General features: G+C 42.5%; 1 protein-coding gene and 1 long non-coding RNA gene across 9 annotated transcripts in view; one reads left to right on the top strand and one right to left on the bottom strand.

Moving 5' to 3' along the window:
* The window catches only part of EDRF1 (erythroid differentiation regulatory factor 1), a 43,552-nt gene extending 28,955 nt beyond the window's left edge, over positions 1–14,597 (bottom strand). For 2 of the 8 annotated variants that reach the window (XM_049103334.1, XM_049103335.1), the window contains exons 1-12: positions 14,367–14,597; positions 12,327–12,535; positions 10,424–10,490; positions 9,209–9,334; positions 8,185–8,309; positions 7,780–7,936; positions 4,709–4,810; positions 4,314–4,435; positions 3,317–3,428; positions 667–814; positions 482–590; positions 87–198 (exon numbers count right to left, since the gene is read on the bottom strand). In XM_049103334.1, the coding sequence (XP_048959291.1) occupies positions 87–198; positions 482–590; positions 667–814; positions 3,317–3,428; positions 4,314–4,435; positions 4,709–4,810; positions 7,780–7,936; positions 8,185–8,309; positions 9,209–9,334; positions 10,424–10,490; positions 12,327–12,535; positions 14,367–14,474 (1,497 nt within the window). In that variant the 5' untranslated portion in view covers positions 14,475–14,597. Of the gene's footprint in view, positions 1–86; positions 199–481; positions 591–666; positions 815–3,316; positions 3,429–4,313; positions 4,436–4,708; positions 4,811–7,779; positions 7,937–8,184; positions 8,310–9,208; positions 9,335–10,423; positions 10,491–12,326; positions 12,536–14,366 lie in introns of those variants that run through there. The other 6 variants (XM_049103330.1, XM_025467591.3, XM_049103333.1 and 3 more) reach the window with 4 other exon arrangements.
* Positions 14,598–14,709: 112 nt separating this feature from the next.
* On the top strand, positions 14,710–16,406 carry LOC112672484 (uncharacterized). The gene is made up of 2 exons (XR_007406774.1): positions 14,710–15,017; positions 15,297–16,406. It is a non-coding gene; the product is annotated as an uncharacterized LOC112672484 (long non-coding RNA).
* The last annotated feature ends 440 nt before the right edge of the window (positions 16,407–16,846 follow it).

Here is a 16,846-nt window from a genome sequence, read left to right as displayed (position 1 = left end):
GCAACTATCTTTCAGAATGCTAGGATACTTTTATTTTTTTCAGAATGCTAGAATATTTTTAAAGAGTATATAAATGTTAATCTTACTTGAGGATGTCTGCTTTTGTCCAACAATTTAACACAATTAAGAAGCAATGTTCTAATGGTTCCATAGTGTTTCTTATTTTGATTCTTCTTCATCATCATGTTGCAAGCAACCCTAAAAAAATTGTTTATATCAACTTTACACCCCATTCTTCATTCTCTACGAAACTCAAGTATAAGCATGCTCTTCTTACCTTCCAATAGAATAAGACATATAAGAAACAATACCATATTTTTAAATATAGTATTTACTCTCCCCCAAGTTGACTTTGTATGGCCTGTATACATATATACACACTTCGTTTCTTAAGCCACAGAAATGTAAAATGTGCCTTAACCTGGATACTGTGGCTGTACACTTTAAAATTTTCAATAAGGCTACTTCTTCAAGCACTCACTTATATAAGAGAATAGCCACCGGCATTGTGAATGGATTCTGGTACTTGTCTTCAGTTTCTTCACAAAGAGTAGTGAGATCATAGAGCTTCACTATATCACTGCCACTTGCTGAAAACAAAAACAAAACTCAGTTCACCAGAGCCACTGATATCAATTATTACTGTTCATTCAAGAAGGGATTTACCTTTAAATAGCCAATAGGTATGTCCTTCTTTGGTACAGTTTGATTTTAGAAATGATAAAATATTCTGTGCAATGTCTTTTATGACTTTCGTAGAAAAGTTCGAGTTTTCCAAATTGGGAATCTCTTCAGTTTTTATCATTTCATACTTCTGTAAAACATAGACCGAATGCAGTTTCAGAGAAAACCTAGGCAGCAATCCTTTTTTTAAAATGGAACCAAATACAGAAATCCTGCCATCAGAGAGCTATGCAGCCCAGAAGAGCTTAAACTGCTGGCTTTTGATCTTTTTTATTCCTCTAATATTCCAGAGGAGTCTGACCCACATGTCAGCTATTCTGTAGGCTTAGCACAGAAATAAGTCTCAAGAGAGAATCTCCACCAATTTGGAACCACAGATTTAGGCATGGTCCTACTTCTGTTCTCCTGTGGAGCAGCGCATGGCATACACGCCCTTCTATTCTCCTGGTGGTTTTCATCCACAAGGATGGTAGATGAGGGCAGAATTCACCCAGCATGCTCTTCCCCCCAGACACTAGCCTCACTGGGCAAGTCTCTCCAGTAGACACTACTCTTCCCTTGGGCTACAGACTCAACTCCTTTATAGAACTGGAGATGGGGACTAGAGGCAGCAGCTAGAGCAGAGGCCACAAGGACACCTCTGCCAGTACTTTTGAGGCTCCAGTTTTTTTCTAGCTTGTCTTCTGTTCACACTTCCCTAAACACCTCTCACGTTTTCTGAAAACTCTAAGAAACTCCAAATCTATTGGAAAATAAGACCAGTCTCCTAAGGTGAATTTTCATCCTTCTTGGCTCATCTACAGCCCCAAGTCATAATTTCCTTCCTTAAAACACTCCTCCTGGATTTTATACTGTAGTATCTGGGCCACTCTGCCCTTTCAACCCACATGGGGAATGGCTCCAATGTCTGAGTAGAGTAGATTTCCGTGATAATGACGTCCAACAGTATCCAGGCAGATGGCCCCTCAGGTTATTTCTCTAGCTTCATCTTTTCCAATGCCTACAACTTCAAAATGCTCATGGACATTTCAATGCTTTCTTCAAATGGAGCACATGATGAAGACAGATCACCTTTCCCTGCCTCACTAGTTCAATGTCTCCATCTCAAGTAATGATACCACTGCTATTTTAGACCCTGGACCCTGGAAGTCCCACCCTCTCCGGCCACAGCCTCTCATTAAATGCTATTTAGGGTAATGTTTACAACAGTGCTTCCCAACCAAGAGTGCAAATCAGAATCATCTACAAAGCTTTCTTTTTTTTTTTTTCTTTAATAGATACACAGATCCCACCTATCCTGATGCACCAGGGAGTCAAGCAAGTGTGTGTGTATGTGTCCTTGATCATGAGTGACTGTGATAGACACTAGAAGTTTAGAATCACTGGGCTGGATACAATGGTTAGAAGCATAGCCTCAACCAGATACAGATTCAAATACTGGCATCACCACTTACTAGCAATATGGCCCTGGGCAACTCACTTGAGCTCCCTGATGCTCAAATTTCCCTCTTCATCAAAAGGGAATAATGGTATTCAAGCAGCTAAAAAGATCGAGTAAGTAATGCGTGTAAAACGGTAGCAAAGTATCTAGAACAAAACAAGCACTCAATAAATGCTAGCTCTATCACTGTCAATTCTTAGTATTTCCTCTGCAGTCTACTAAGTCCATCATGTTACTTGTAGATATAGTGCTAAGCTCCAGCAGTCTTTTTGTCTCCGAGCCCTCCATGCCTGTCCTACGTGCCATCTCCAAACTAAGAGTCCAACATGACAAATTTCACCTCCCAGATGCAAAGCCTTCACAGATTACAGATTACTAACCAAACTCAGCCCACACTCCTTAGCTCAGCATCCTAGACTCTCCATTATTTGACCTCAGGTTTTCGAATCTATTTGCTATTCTGTTAAATGAATCCTCTGTCACCTTGCTGGAGATCCGTTATCCCTTCACTCATACTAGTCTTTTAGTGTAAAACATTCACCTGTTTTTGGAGGCCACTTCTTGAGAAGTCTCTTTCAGATAAAGACAGATATGATCTTACCTTCCCAGATCACTCACACTTTCGTAGTTGGGGTGTACTACACATCTCACAAATAATCTTTCTCTTTGCACTGTCATTTCCCATTAGTATTTTACCTTTCTGGGTAGCGACTGAACTTTATTCTTTGTTTTCCCCTCACATTTATAATGAGGATAAGGTGCCTCACAAATAGAACAAGCTCAATTTCAATATGCTATAAAACCGATGACTTCACACATTATTGCTGTAGCCTTGCTCTAAGACTACTACATATTTGTATACTGAATGGATACCTCCACTCTATAGACACTTTTAGGTAATTAATTACAATGAATGCCTGGTATTAAAATCAGAGTTTTAGGGCTAAAAATGCAGGCTTCAATATATTTATGACCTTCCCAAAAAATACCTGCACAATCATACTCCTGTAACATCTAGAATTCTGGCATTACAACACAAATGTGAAAACACTCAAAGTTCAGTTTATTCACAGCAAACTTCCTTGTTAAAAGGACAGCCTAGTATTTATGGGCCTCAAATCTTTGGTGAGGTACTCTCTGCACTGATTTACATTTGTGAGAAAATTAGAAAAGTCACACTGGCTCACTTACCTGTACAATTCCATTTACGTGAAAACACATCACAAGTTCTGGTACATTGCATATCAGGTTGTCCAACCAATAGTCAATTCCAGTTAGCACATTAATTGGTTTGTTGTTGTCCCTAAAAATACACATTTCTAACGTTATGCAGTTTAAGATGTTCCCTAATGAACCATTTGAGACTTATTTCCACCATTTAAGCATTTTAATCTATTCTCTCTGGACGAAAAATGCCATATACACTTTCTTTTCTGGTGAGATACGTATAGGCAGCTCATGTGGTATGTTCTTTATCACTGCTCCGTAAGTTCTGCTTGTGTTTCTAACTGGAATCCCTAAGAGTTTTCAGTAAGAGTAGAAGGAAATAGGATAACAGATTATTGTGAGCCTGCTGCATGCTCCTCACACAAACTTGAGGTGAAATACTGGCCCCCATGTATTGTAATACACCACACGTAGCTCACGTTGGCTGATATGAACACATACAGCTAGAGTACTAACAGAAGTGCTCGGGATGCCTGGGTGGCTCAGCAGTTGAGCATCTGCCTTCGGCTCAGGGTGTGATTCCCAGGGTCCAGGACTGAGTCCCAGGACTGAGTCCCACACCCTTGCAGGGAGCCTGCTTCTCTCTCTGCCTTACTTTCTCTGTATCTCCCATGAATAAATAAATAAAATCTTTAGAAAAAAAAAAGTGCTCATAATTAGTTAATAGGAAGCTGGTAAACCACTTCCTTAACTAATTTAATTCTATTATATTGTCACTAGCTGTGAATTCAGACCTGATTAAGCCAGTACAACAGATCGCTGACTCAAATCATGAAGAACTTGAATGAAAACCCAGCCTCAGGGCTTTAAGCATTTGCTGATAACACCCCCCTTCCTTACTGTGCTGATATCAATTCATGGGGGAAGGAGGGAAGTGAAAACCCCAGATAAAGGTGATGATTAACAAATTAAGTGAACGCAGATGAGACACTGACCCTAAACGAACACCATTTTGGTTTACCTGAGACGCAAGCTGACTGCTGGGTATCTGCCTCCTCCAAATATAGGCATGTTGGAACCAACCAACATATGTATATCTTCAAATGTCCATAAGATATTCCGAACAAAATCATTTTTAAGACCCTTTGATTAAAAATAAAACAGGAAAGGTTATTATGTAATACACTAGAGATCCAAAATTTCCCCCCATGATTCACAGAAAGACTAGGAAAAGGAAAGACAAAGCAGACATAGTAAATTAAAGTCACAGAGCTCTAAGATCATAGAGATGTTTAGAAAGTGATTTTCAGGATCAAGTGGACTTTTTTCCCTACAAATTCCAATTCAGACTAGCTTTTAAATGACAAAGTAGACTGGGGATTAGGTGTCCCAATTTGGACACCACGGAAAGCATACCTGACTGTTCTCCCCGTCATTGAATAAAGTAGTCAGGTTTTGTTCTTTGGGTGCTGAGGCCACATGCCCCACTATGTATGAGGGTTCAAGAGGCTCACTTCCCTGTGAAAAGTGCAAGGATAAGGAGTGACCGTGCTGCCATAATTTCTCACAAATGGCCTACTTTTCAAGAATATCCACTAAACATTCAAAGCATAAACCTCTAATCTACTTTTGTGAATTAGGGCTAATGCAAGTCATGAACTCTCATCACTGTGTGGCTTATTTCAGCTCTTTATTATCATAGCTATTCTAAGCTAATCACATATAGATCTTATGCAAATAAAAAAATTAAAAATTATTTTAAGCTTTCAAAGTTTCAATTTTTTTCTTTTTGGATAAATCTGAATACCACTTATCAGCCCACCCCATATCTACTGAATTAAAAATTAAAAATTTCTAAGAAATCTCAGATGTATTTTTATTTTTCCTATATTTTTAAAAAGATTTTAAGTAATCTCTACATGTGGCATGGGGCTCAAACTTTCAGACCCAAGATCAAAAGTCATACACTCTATTGACTGAGATAGCCAGGTGCCCCTGAGCCCTATTATTCTTGAGACATCGGTCATTAGAGCAGTCCCAACGTTTGCCATTGTCTCACGTGTGCTTCAGAGAACTAGTCCCTGGCGTTCTTGGTGAAGAATTTCCAGAGTAAGCTTTGAAACCCCACTGCTCACCACAGGCTTGCTCTTGGACAATAACAATGATTAAAAAAAAAAAAAAAAAAAAAAAAAAAAAAAAAAAAAAAAGCCTCTAAAAGGTTCTGTACTGGAAAAATCAAGTTCCCCTCTATAAAATCCAATGTTCCCAAACTTTAATCTCAGAACATGTTTTATTCTTAATACATTCTGTGGAATATATTCTAGAAAACACTTAAGGGAGGAGAATCTTCGACAATGGGTTAACTCAGTCCAGAACTCAAATTTCCAACCATTAGGGACAGTTGCCTTAAGAAACATTAAACTTTTAATCCCAAAATCGGTATGTGTATGTGTGTGCTAATAGGCTCAGCCCCTGCCTGGGAAGTGAGTACCCTCAACTGCAAGCACGGTGAGGCAGGGGGAGAATCCAGTACTTTTGTTCAGTCTTATATTCTCCTTAAAGAGCCCCACCAGAACTTCAAACGTTATTTTGTACAGACAAGTTACCAGCCTATGGACCATATCCCCAAACTGTATTTGTGAGGGAGTACCCTAGTGGGAGTCTGGGCTCTGGATCATAATATTCTCAATAAAAGTATGGCTCCAAGGCCACCCACAGACACCTATTTAAACTCTATCACTGTGTAACAGAGGCCTCAAACTACCCAGGTTTGGGGAATAAGAATTCACGAGGTAATACACAAAAATCTCTATTTGAAATTTAGGCAGTATGAGGTTATATAAACTAGTCTGTCAGAGATTATTATTTTTATGGCAGGCTAGCTCTGCTTAGGACTGTGCCATTGCTATGACAACCATACTGCTTATGGAGCCCTTCTAAATACGTGTGGAATACGTGGATGCTAGTGGACTACTGCTGTACAAACAAGTCTCTGAAGTCAGAAATCTCAGGGTTTAAGTCCTCACTCAGATTTTACTAGCTATGTGACCACGAGCAAACATCTATTCTTCATGAACTTTACTTACTTGTAAAATGATATCGTCAACACTTAATACACATACAACTTGAAGGATGAAAAAAATGTATGTGCACACATACACATATACACAGTTTAAAGTACGTGGAATAAAATACATTAAACAGATGCCAGTTTACTTCTTCCACATATGAATCTACAGATTCTCAAAAGCCTCCCAGATTTTTTATAGTAAGCCCTAAACAAGGTAAGGACAGAATGGTAAGGTTGGGAGACGAGCAGATAGGTGGCAGAAGATTAGTATTTCCGTTATGTTTTCTGTAATGTGTGGATTTTGGAATCAAGGAATGTTAAAATAAGTTTTTAAAAACTCTATTAATGCAATATAATCACATACAAGAAAGTGCATAAAATAAATCATACAGTAAAATAACTAATTACAAAGCAAATTATCCATGTAATCATTACCCAGGTCATGACACAGGACCCTGCTCGCACCAAGCACCCATGCTCCTTCTCATTCACACAACACCCCATCTGCACCCCCTCACCCAGAGGTTAGCACTATGTGAACTTGCACGTAACTACTTCTTTCTAACTTTGGAAAAAAAATTTAAATTCACTACATAGCTTAATGAGGTTCCTCGATCTTAAAACCTACTAAAACTAAAATTCAGTTAAACATATTTGCCTCTTGTAACCCTATAGTCTGTGAGGACAGCAGCAACCTGGACAAATAATGTTCAATTTGTGAGAACACATAGCAAGAGGAAAAACACAATTTACCAAGATCTTATTTTTATCTTCTTCGACTTTGTCAATATGTCTTCCTAAAAACAGACATGTATAAATTTACATAGTTACTTACTTTACTCTTTGATAGACACAGTAAAGACAAAAACTAAACAAAAAATAAGAAAAAACCAAGAATACAAGAGACAAAACAGATATACTACTCTCTTCCTTTCTAAAAGCTTTACAATATTAATGTGGGTTAAATCTCAGGAACTTCACCCAGAAAATCTTAAGGGCAATTTTACACTTACCAATCTAAAAGTTAAGGTAAGGTCAGTATTAAATTACAAACAGGCCTGTGAGTCTCAATACCTAATAGGCATTTACTATAAATCTAAAGCTTAAAATACACAACATGACTATATCATATATACTCATGACTTCAAGGAGATAATCGGTATTGATAAACATTGATAAGCTATTTTAAATGCTAGTAAAAATTTTTAAATATTTTGAATTTAAAAAAATCTGATCTAGCTATTCATATTTTTTATAAATTCTACTTTGAAAATCTAAAAAAAAGTATTTTTTCTAATTAATTATAAGACATAAATTAGAGTACTTTTTATACCTGTTCTTCTATCTTTACCAACAAGATCATTGGTTTTGTCTTCTTAAACAAGTTTATTAAATTAATATCTAAGTACTAACTAACCTGACTGGAAGCACTGGGATCTTCAGAAACGGAAGAAGGCATTTCAAAGGGGGCGGGCCACGAAGCCCCATCCGAATCATTTGTCTGATCTGAACTGGATGATTCGGGCTGTTCTGCAGTGGATGGGACGGGCTGAGCGGCTCCATCGCCATTGATACTGGCCAATCAAAAATAAAAATATCACATTGTTACTAAAGTTAACTTTATGTGACAGTCTACTGGTTTTCAAAAGCTGAATTCCATAATCAAGCATAAATGCCATTTTAAAAAAAAGGAACGTAAGACACTAAAATGTTAATACCATACTTGCAAAACTGAAATTACTTTTACTAGCTTAAGAATTAAATTTGAGATCACAATTTCATTTTCCTTAAGATAAAAAAAAATAAACAAGCAGCCAACTACCTGTAATATAAAAACTTGGAAAGAATAGCCTTCTGATACCAGTGCTCTTTGCTCTTTTTCTTCCTCTGCCACTTCTGATCAATGAGTCTTTGATAAAACTCTTTCAGCCACGTCCAATCACCCGTCTGAGTAACAAAAGAAAATGATAAATACAACAAATCTGTAATCAAAACAATTGGTTATCCTCTACTCTTTTACAGGAAATATTCTTTTTTTAAAAAATACTATTTCATAAACACATATGTAAACACTGTCTTTCTAGACTTAATCTCTATTACCTCTTTTGGGAAATCTGTCTTCCTCTTCTCCCCAAGCCAGGCTGAGAAGTGGTCTAACACATTCCTTAGTACCTGGAATAAACCCTAATATGCATACCATATTGATATTATCTGTGATTGTTTACAATGCCAAGACTTTAAGCTGCCAGCAAACAAGGACTGTGATTTACTCATTATCACATTTCAAGAGCTTGACCAGTGCCAAGGATACATACAGAAACAGGGAATAAGCCTCAAAAAACTGCAACACTGCCTTTACACTTGACAAAAAGTATCCACTATCAATACATGGGGGGTGGGGAGTCATGTACCAAAATACAGTTTGAGAAGCTTTGCTTTTAGTGAATCACTTAATTCTAATAACTATGTATTCATAGAAATAACCTCTAATATTTTCACATTTCCTGGCAATTGTTTCATGAGAATCTCTTCAATGGAGACATCAAAGGATTTTTAAAAAATTTTAACTATTCCCTTAAGTTACTGATTTTTCACAACTTTCTTCATTGGTTTCATCCTCTTCCTTGCAAGAATCCTGGCTGTTGGTTATAAAATAAGTTTCTTCCTCATTCACTCTTTTCTATTTCCTATTAAGGCTTCTTTATATTCCAAGAAATGTCTCATTTCTCAGTTGCCAAAGTGCTAAACTGTGTTTCTGCTTCAGCCTTTCTTAGAAACAATATTTCTAGTGCCCTTAAGTTGTTAAAAAAGTGGGTTACTAGTTGTTTTTCCAGAAAAAGCATTACCTGAGATGATCTCATAAAGAGTTCTTGAATATCTAACTCATCGAGTAAGAGAGTCCTTCCTATGCGGTGTACAGCCATGCTTACATGGGACTTGCTGTAGGGAATCTTCAGGAGCTTTTTTATGTTCTTTAAAAAATTAAAAGGAAAAACAGTTAAAAAGATCTTTTTAGGGTAGCTTGAACACTTTCAAATTTTAACTTCATTTAATTTTAAAGCACAATAAACTTTATTTCCCTAAGGTTATACAAACTATATTTCACACAAAGAGCTAAATACAAACTCATGGAAAACAAAACTTTAAAACCAGAATTACCCAAGTGGCTCAGTCAGTTAAGCACCTGCCTTTGGCTCAGGTCATGATCCCAGAGTCCCAGGGCCCAGGCTCTGCATCAGGCTCCCTGCTCAGTGGAGAGTCTGCTTCTGCACCAGGCCCTACACCCCCGTCCCTGCCCCTGGCTCCCTTTCTCTCTCTCAAATAAATAAATAAAATCTTTAAAATTTTTATTTTATTTATTTTTAAAAGATTTTATTTATTTACTCACGAGAGACAGACAGAGAGACAGAGACAGAGAGAGAGAGAGAGAGGGGCAGAGACACAGACAGAGGGAGAAGCAGGCTCCATGCAGGGAGCCCGATGTGGGACTCGATCCCAGGACTCGAGGATAACGCTCTAGGCTGAAAGTGGCGCTAAACTGCTAAGCCACCCGGGCTGCCCTAAAAAAAATTTTAAAAATAAAATCAGGATCACCTACATTTTACCAGCCATTCCGTGTTAATGCAAATGAAGGTCAAAGATGTATTTTAACACAATAGAATTTCCTAAAATTAAGTGTGTATAGGTCACTTTTGCACTGACTTAAGTTTTTAGCATATTGGATAAAATTACCAACTAAGGAGCAACTGATTTGCTGTAAGTATCATTTCTTGTTTTCAACTGGTAATATTATATAAATCACCCCAAACATTACAATAATTTATAATTGCTACCATTAAAACACAACTATCAATATTAACATCACCACTGCCAGTGTTTTGGGCATCACTCCTTCCTTCTTGAAAGATGTAGCAGGGCATTACTTTACTAACAAAAAAGGTATTTGATAATCAGACGGTTGAATCTTATTTCATCAGTAATTTTTCAAGACTATACAACAAAGCATGTTATAAATCCCTAACATAAACACCCCAATTACATTTCCCAACAAGGACACTTACTTCAGAGTCAGAGACAACGTCCACATCATTTCCCACAGAATCAATAAAGTCGTATGCCATACCAAAGCTAATGGAGGGAACAAAGGCCACAAAGGTCACGCTCATAGTGATACAAGCAGAGTTTATAGGAGAAAACAGTGTTCCATCACTTCCAGGATACCCATTTTCTACATTCTTACATCTCTGAAATCAATATGCCTATCACCATTAGAATCAAGTAGTTTTTCCTTCTTAGTGGTACAAAGACTTAATCACAGATTAGATAATATATAGTAATAGAAGCAATAGGAAACACTAGAACAAAAAAAAAAAAAACAATTGACTTTTTAAGTTACAAATCCCCACCCCAAATCTCCAAAAGTAAACAGTTCAAGATATTATTCTTTTTACGTGATGAGATAGGAAACATTTATCAGGATTTAGTCTCTAGGGCTGTGTTGCTAGTGATACACAATACTACTTTTTCAGGATTGGGGGTGGGGTGGGGGAGAACCTGACCCCAATTGAGCCAGAAGAAGAAAAGAAAAAAAATGTTGTGTCAGGTGCCACGTGAGGCACGTCTATAATCACTAAGCCTGAAAAGCAGCTGATGTCACCATTTTTCAGTTAGTAAGTGGCAGAGGATCAGAACACTTACCTAGGACCGCCTCACTTCAAAGCACGCTCTGATTTATACCATGTGGGCTAGGCAAGTTACTTAACCTTACCAAGCCTCAGTTTTCCCATGTGAAAATTAGTTAACACAACCTAACTCAAAGGGTTGTTGCGAGAATTCAATGAGATAAACGTATGAAGTACTTGGCACACTGCACACAGTCGATATAAATATAAAAATTTAAATCACTTCATAATATTTAATTGCATTGACATATAATTTATTAGGCCATTCTTCTAAAAGAAAATATCTGGACTATTTCCAACTTTTTGCTAGTATAAGTAATACTATAAACAACATTTTGCAAATAGGACTTTTACCTTCAGAGGCATTAGGATAATTTCTAAACTACTAACTCATTAGGTATTAATATATTTATGGCTCTTGCTAGCTTAGGCCGACATATTTTAGGTTTAGTCATGGAGGGGGAAACAGAAAAGAATCCTGCACATTAAATATTCTACAAGAATATAAATGTTAGCATACGTTTCTTTCTTTTTATTTTTTTTTAAAGATTTTTACTTATTTATTCATAGAGACACAGAGAGAGAGAGGCAGAGACACAGGCCGAGGGATAAGCAGGCTCCATGCAGAGAGCCTGACGTGGGACTCGATCCAGGGTCTCCAGGATCACGCCCTGGGCTGCAAGCAGCACTAAACCGCTGCGCCACCGGGGCTGCCCCAGCATACGTTTCTCTATAAGAACCCAGGACACACTCATCCTTAAATACTACCAGCGGAATTTCCAGCAACTACCTCAGCAAGTGCCAAAGCCAAGGGTATATAGGTCACCCAACATGCTGGGTTTCTTCATCAGGCTTTTTCAGACCAAACAATCCACCACTATTTAATGAAGAACTCTGTATGGCAGGTTAGGCAGTGTTACAGGTTTTCCTTCTCCTGTGCCACCAGATTTTTTTGTATTCACATACTCAAAAGGTATGTGATTGCCTAAAACCAAAACATCTAATTGAATTTTAGTGGTCAAAACTCAGCTTTGTTAAAAACAACATGCAGACCCCAAAGAAGTATATGCAAGTCATGTCCTCATATTAGAAATACAATCCTGTTAGAAGAGGAAAAAAGGACTTTGAAAGTCAGCTAAAACCTTTTTCTAAAGAGAAATCTCACCAAGATGATGAATATACCAATGAAACCGAAAAAGCAAATATTAGAGCTGGGGTGGCGGGGGCGTGGGGGGGTGGCAGGGAGTGTTGAGAGGTAAAAATGTCACTGATTAATACTTACCTTGAAAATGGCTTGCTTTTCTTACTATTGCCAAGAATGGTAGTTCCTGCTGGCCCTAGTTTGGCACTCTCTCGTAACCAGTTGGCAGGTGGGAGTTTCAAGTCTGTCTTCTCTTCAAGGCGTGCAAATGCTGTTCGAGGAGGCGCAGAGGAGTACTTCACCACAGCTCGGCTCTTCACTTCATTGCCTCCAAGAAACAAAGCTGATCCCTAATTAACACATTGAACAAAACTTGAATAACACTCCTAGAAATTAAAAATCCCAATTTTTTTTTTTTAAAACAACAACAACAAACCCGCCACCCCAGGCTTCACATGAATACATGCTACAGTTTCTAATAGCAATAAAAACGCAAGCATACACTGTCATGTTTACTTAGCTCTTTTTCTTTTTCTTTTTCTTTTTAATTTTAATTTAATTTTATTTATTTATGATAGGCACACAGTGAGAGAGAGAGAGAGAGAGGCAGAGACACAGGCAGAGGGAGAAGCAGGCTCCATGCACCGGGAGCCCGACGTGGGATTCGATCCCGGGTCTCCAGGATCGCGCCCTGGGCCAAAGGCAGGTGCTAAACCGCTGCGCCACCCAGGGATCCCATACTTAGCTCTTTTTCATGTAATTTCAAAGAAAAACATGGGTCCAGAAGTATAATGTTTACGGTCATTGCCTGAGACAGTGGTCAAGTCAATAGAATCACGTTAACGAAAGGCAAAACTTGATAAAACCTTTGCTCCTTAGTAAAGATGGATTATTTTAATTTCAGTAACCTATAATTTAGAAAGCCGCTTTCTTTTATTTTTTTCTATAAGATTTTGGGCAGCCCTGCTGGCCCAGCGGTTTTAGCTCCTGCCTTCCCTTCCGCCCAAGGCATAATCCTGGAGACCTGGGATCGAGTCCTGCGTCGGGTTCCCTGCGAATAAAACCTTTTAAAGGTTTTATTTATTTATTCATGAGACACAAAGAGAGAGCGAGAGGCAGAGACACAGGCAGAGGGAGAAGCAGGCTCCATGCAGGGAGCCCAACGTGGGACTCGATCCCGGGTCTCCAGGATCACACCCTGGGCCAAAGGCAGGCGCCAAACCGCTGCGCCACCCAGGGATCCCCTTTTCTTTTCTTTTTTTTTCTTTCTTTCTTTCTTTCTTTCCATCCATCCATCCATCCATTTATTCAAATTAAACTTTACACCCAACGTGGGGCTTGAATTCCACCAAGAGATCAAGAGTCCCACGTCCCACAAACTCAGCCAGCCAGGTGCCCCCAGGGCTTTCTCGGGCTCCAGTTTAGTGACGGATTCGTCAGTTCATTACACAAACACTCTGAGCCTTGGCTTCACAGGAAGGCGGGGGGGGGGGGGGGGCGGGGGTCCCCTCACACTCTTCACCTGCACCCCCGCAGGTAAGCTCAGTGCCCCAGTTCACTACCCTAACCTCTCGGGCAGTCCCTGTTCGGCCCGGCAGACACTTGGAACCCTTTACCACCAGCCCACCTCGGTGAGCTCCCCGGGGACACCTGCTCTTCTCCCTCCAGCTTTGCATGACTTTGCCACGTTTCTTTTAAAGGATCTTATTTATTTATTCATGAAACAGAGAGACAGAGAGAGACAGAGAGAGAGAGAGGCAGAGACACAGACAGAGGGAGAGGCAGCCTCCCTGCAGGGAGCCCGCTGCAGGACTCGAACCCAGGACCCGGGGTCACGCCCAGGGCCGAAGGGAGATGCCCAACCACCGAGCCACCCGGGCCTCCCGCTCTGCCACCTTCTGGAACCGCGTGCTCCCACGTACGCTCCTTGGGAGCCGACACCGGGTCCAAGTCGCCTGTGGCTCATGACCGAGCGGGAAGCCACAAGAGCTTCTCCTAGGAGTGACCCGGACGCGAACGCCGGACAGACACACACGGGCCCCCTCCCTCCGCCTGGGAGGCCGCCCGGGAGGCGCGGGGGGGGGGGGGCAGCAGCGGCCTCCGGGCAGCGGGACGCCCTCCCCCGCGGGGCCGGCCCGCAGCCCCCGGAGCCCCGCAGGTCCCGCCCCGGGACCGACTCACCTGTGCTGAGGGGTCCTCGGATTCTCCCTGGGACAGGAGGCTGAGCCCTCCCCGAGCAGCGGCCCCCGCCGGCGGACACTCGGCCCCGGCCTCCTTGGAGTCCCCCATCACCTCGGCCCAGGGTTAGGCGGGGCGAAACGGGCCCCGAGGAGCCGCGACACACACCGGGCCCGGCAGCGCAGCGGCCGCCAGAGACGCCCCACACACGGCGCTTCCGGCCTCGGACTGGAAGGAGTCGCGGTGACGCGACCAAATCTCGCGATCTTTGTGCCAGCGGCCCGGCCCCGCCTTCCCCAGCGGAAGCTCCCTTCGCGGCGGGGGGGGGGGGGGGGTTGGGGGAGGGGCAGGAGCTGTAATGCGCCTGCGCCTGTCGGAGCCTCTTCAGGGGGCCACTTCTCGCGGGATCTGATTCCCAGGCTCCACCCCTTCACGCGTTTGACGTTTGTTGGCAAACAGTTCCGGCGGCTGGGGGCTCCGGGGGTCGGCGGGGTGGTCGCCGCGTGGGCGGGGGCGGGCTGGGGCGCGAGGAACCCGCGGTTGCAGTTTATGTGAGCAGCGGGGTGTTGGCGCTCCTGGCTGCGCGGCCTGCGGTGGCCTCCCCGGCTGGCGGACGGGCCCGCGGCCCCAGGACGGGAGAGATGGGGCGGCCAGGTGAGGCCTCGGCGCCGCTCCCCCGCATCACAGTGCGGCTGTGGGCCCGCGGCCCCGAGGGGAGGGGCGGCGGGGAGCGGCGGGGCCCCGAGGGGAGGGGCGGCGGGGAGCGGCGGGGCCCCGAGGGGAGGGGCGGCGGGGAGCGGCGGGGCCCCGGGGGGAGGGGCGGCGGGGAGCGGCGGGGCCCCGAGGGCCGGGGGCTCCAGCTGGAGCCGCCCCTCCCCCCCTCCCCCGCCTTCCCCGGAGGGACGCGCTTCCGAGGCGGTCGCACCTCCGCAGGGTTTTTGCAAGATGCCGCGTTGGCCTGGTGACTGCGGAGCATCTGCGGAAAGCCCGCTGCTGGTCGGGTGCCCGGGCGCTGGCGGAGGGCTTTCCGGGGGTCCTGGGGCTCCCCCAGCCTCCAGGTGCAGGTGAAGTTCCGTGCGGATCCTGAGTGCGTAGGTCGGGGGTGGGCCCGAGAGCTGCGCGACCTGCAGACTCCAGGAGACGGTGCCGGTGCTCGGAGCAGCGGGGGAGGCCGGGGATCCCCCCCCCCCCCCCCCGCCAGCGCCCTGGGAAAGCTCGGGAGCCGGACTCCGCATCTGACGTCGCAGCACGCGAGCTTCACCGCAAGACCCGGCCCCGCGTGAAAATGTGTGTTGTTTTGCGGTGACACATTGGGAAGGTTTTTGAAGACGACTTTGCCTCGCAGGATTGGGCTGCCTCGACTTGTAACTTAGCTTTGGCTCTGGTACCTCGCTGTGTACGTCCTCACTCGTCCTCGGCACATCCTTGGGGCCGAGGAAGCTCAATTTACAAGTTGCTTTCAAATGTAACGAAATATTCTTATGAATTCTGTTTAGCAACGGTAGCAATACATAATGGTGCATTTTGTAGACACTTCCAACATGTATTGATTTTGATGGTTACTGGGTTTTTTGTTTGTATTTTGTACTCCTTCTTTTGGCAGGGTGATACGTTATTTATTGTACTAAAAACTTGAACAGAATTTATGATATCAGGCATTAGGAAGATGGCTAAGTCCTTTTTTTTTTTTTTTTTAGATTTAATTTATTCATTCATGAGAGACACAGGCAGAGGGAGAAGCAGGCTCCATGCAGGGAACCCCATGTGGGACTCGATCCTGGGTCTCCTGGGTCTGGGCTGAAGGCAGGCGCTAAACCGCTAAGCCACCCGGGCTGCCCTGGCTAAGTCTTTTTTGGTATATAATACCCTTAACCTGGGAAATTATTACCTTCTTTTTCAGGAATGTTGAAGAACATTTCAGTTCATACGATGTTAAAATTTTAAAAATCAAATACGCATCATCCTAATTTCTAAAACATGTCTTTTTCGTGTGTGTGTCCATAAAAACATCTCTGAGTGGTAAATAAAATGATTTAAAATTTATTCTTGACGTTTTATTTTCCAATTTTTCTTTTTGATTGTTCATTGTTTTATCAAAAACATGATTTTTATTAAACTTTTAAACTTATGGTTTAGCTTCTAGTAATCTTTAAATGCTGTTGTTTATTGGTAAGAAGGGATGTTCTGAGGTATCAATAATTTTTTTTTTCAGGACTCAAATATATTGCAAGCCTCTTGAGAAGTAGGTTCCTGAACCCTAGGTAATGTTGCTTCGTGGGACAATATGCTGGAAATGGCAGGGAGCAAGGGCCTGGGTGGCTCAGTCATTTAAGGGTCTAGCTCTCGATTTTGGCTCAGTTTGATCTTAGGGTGGTGAGATCAAGCCCCACATAGGGCTCCTCATTCACCATGGAGTCTGCTTAAGATTCTCCCTCTCTCTGCCCCTCCCCCTGCTCACATTCTCTCCCTCTCTTTCTGTTAAA

This window comes from Canis lupus, chromosome 28 (assembly GCF_003254725.2).
Source record: "Canis lupus dingo isolate Sandy chromosome 28, ASM325472v2, whole genome shotgun sequence".
NCBI lineage: Eukaryota > Metazoa > Chordata > Mammalia > Carnivora > Canidae > Canis > Canis lupus.
The sequence above is the reverse complement of the archived record's forward strand: the minus strand, read 5'-3'. Positions and strand labels throughout refer to the sequence as shown.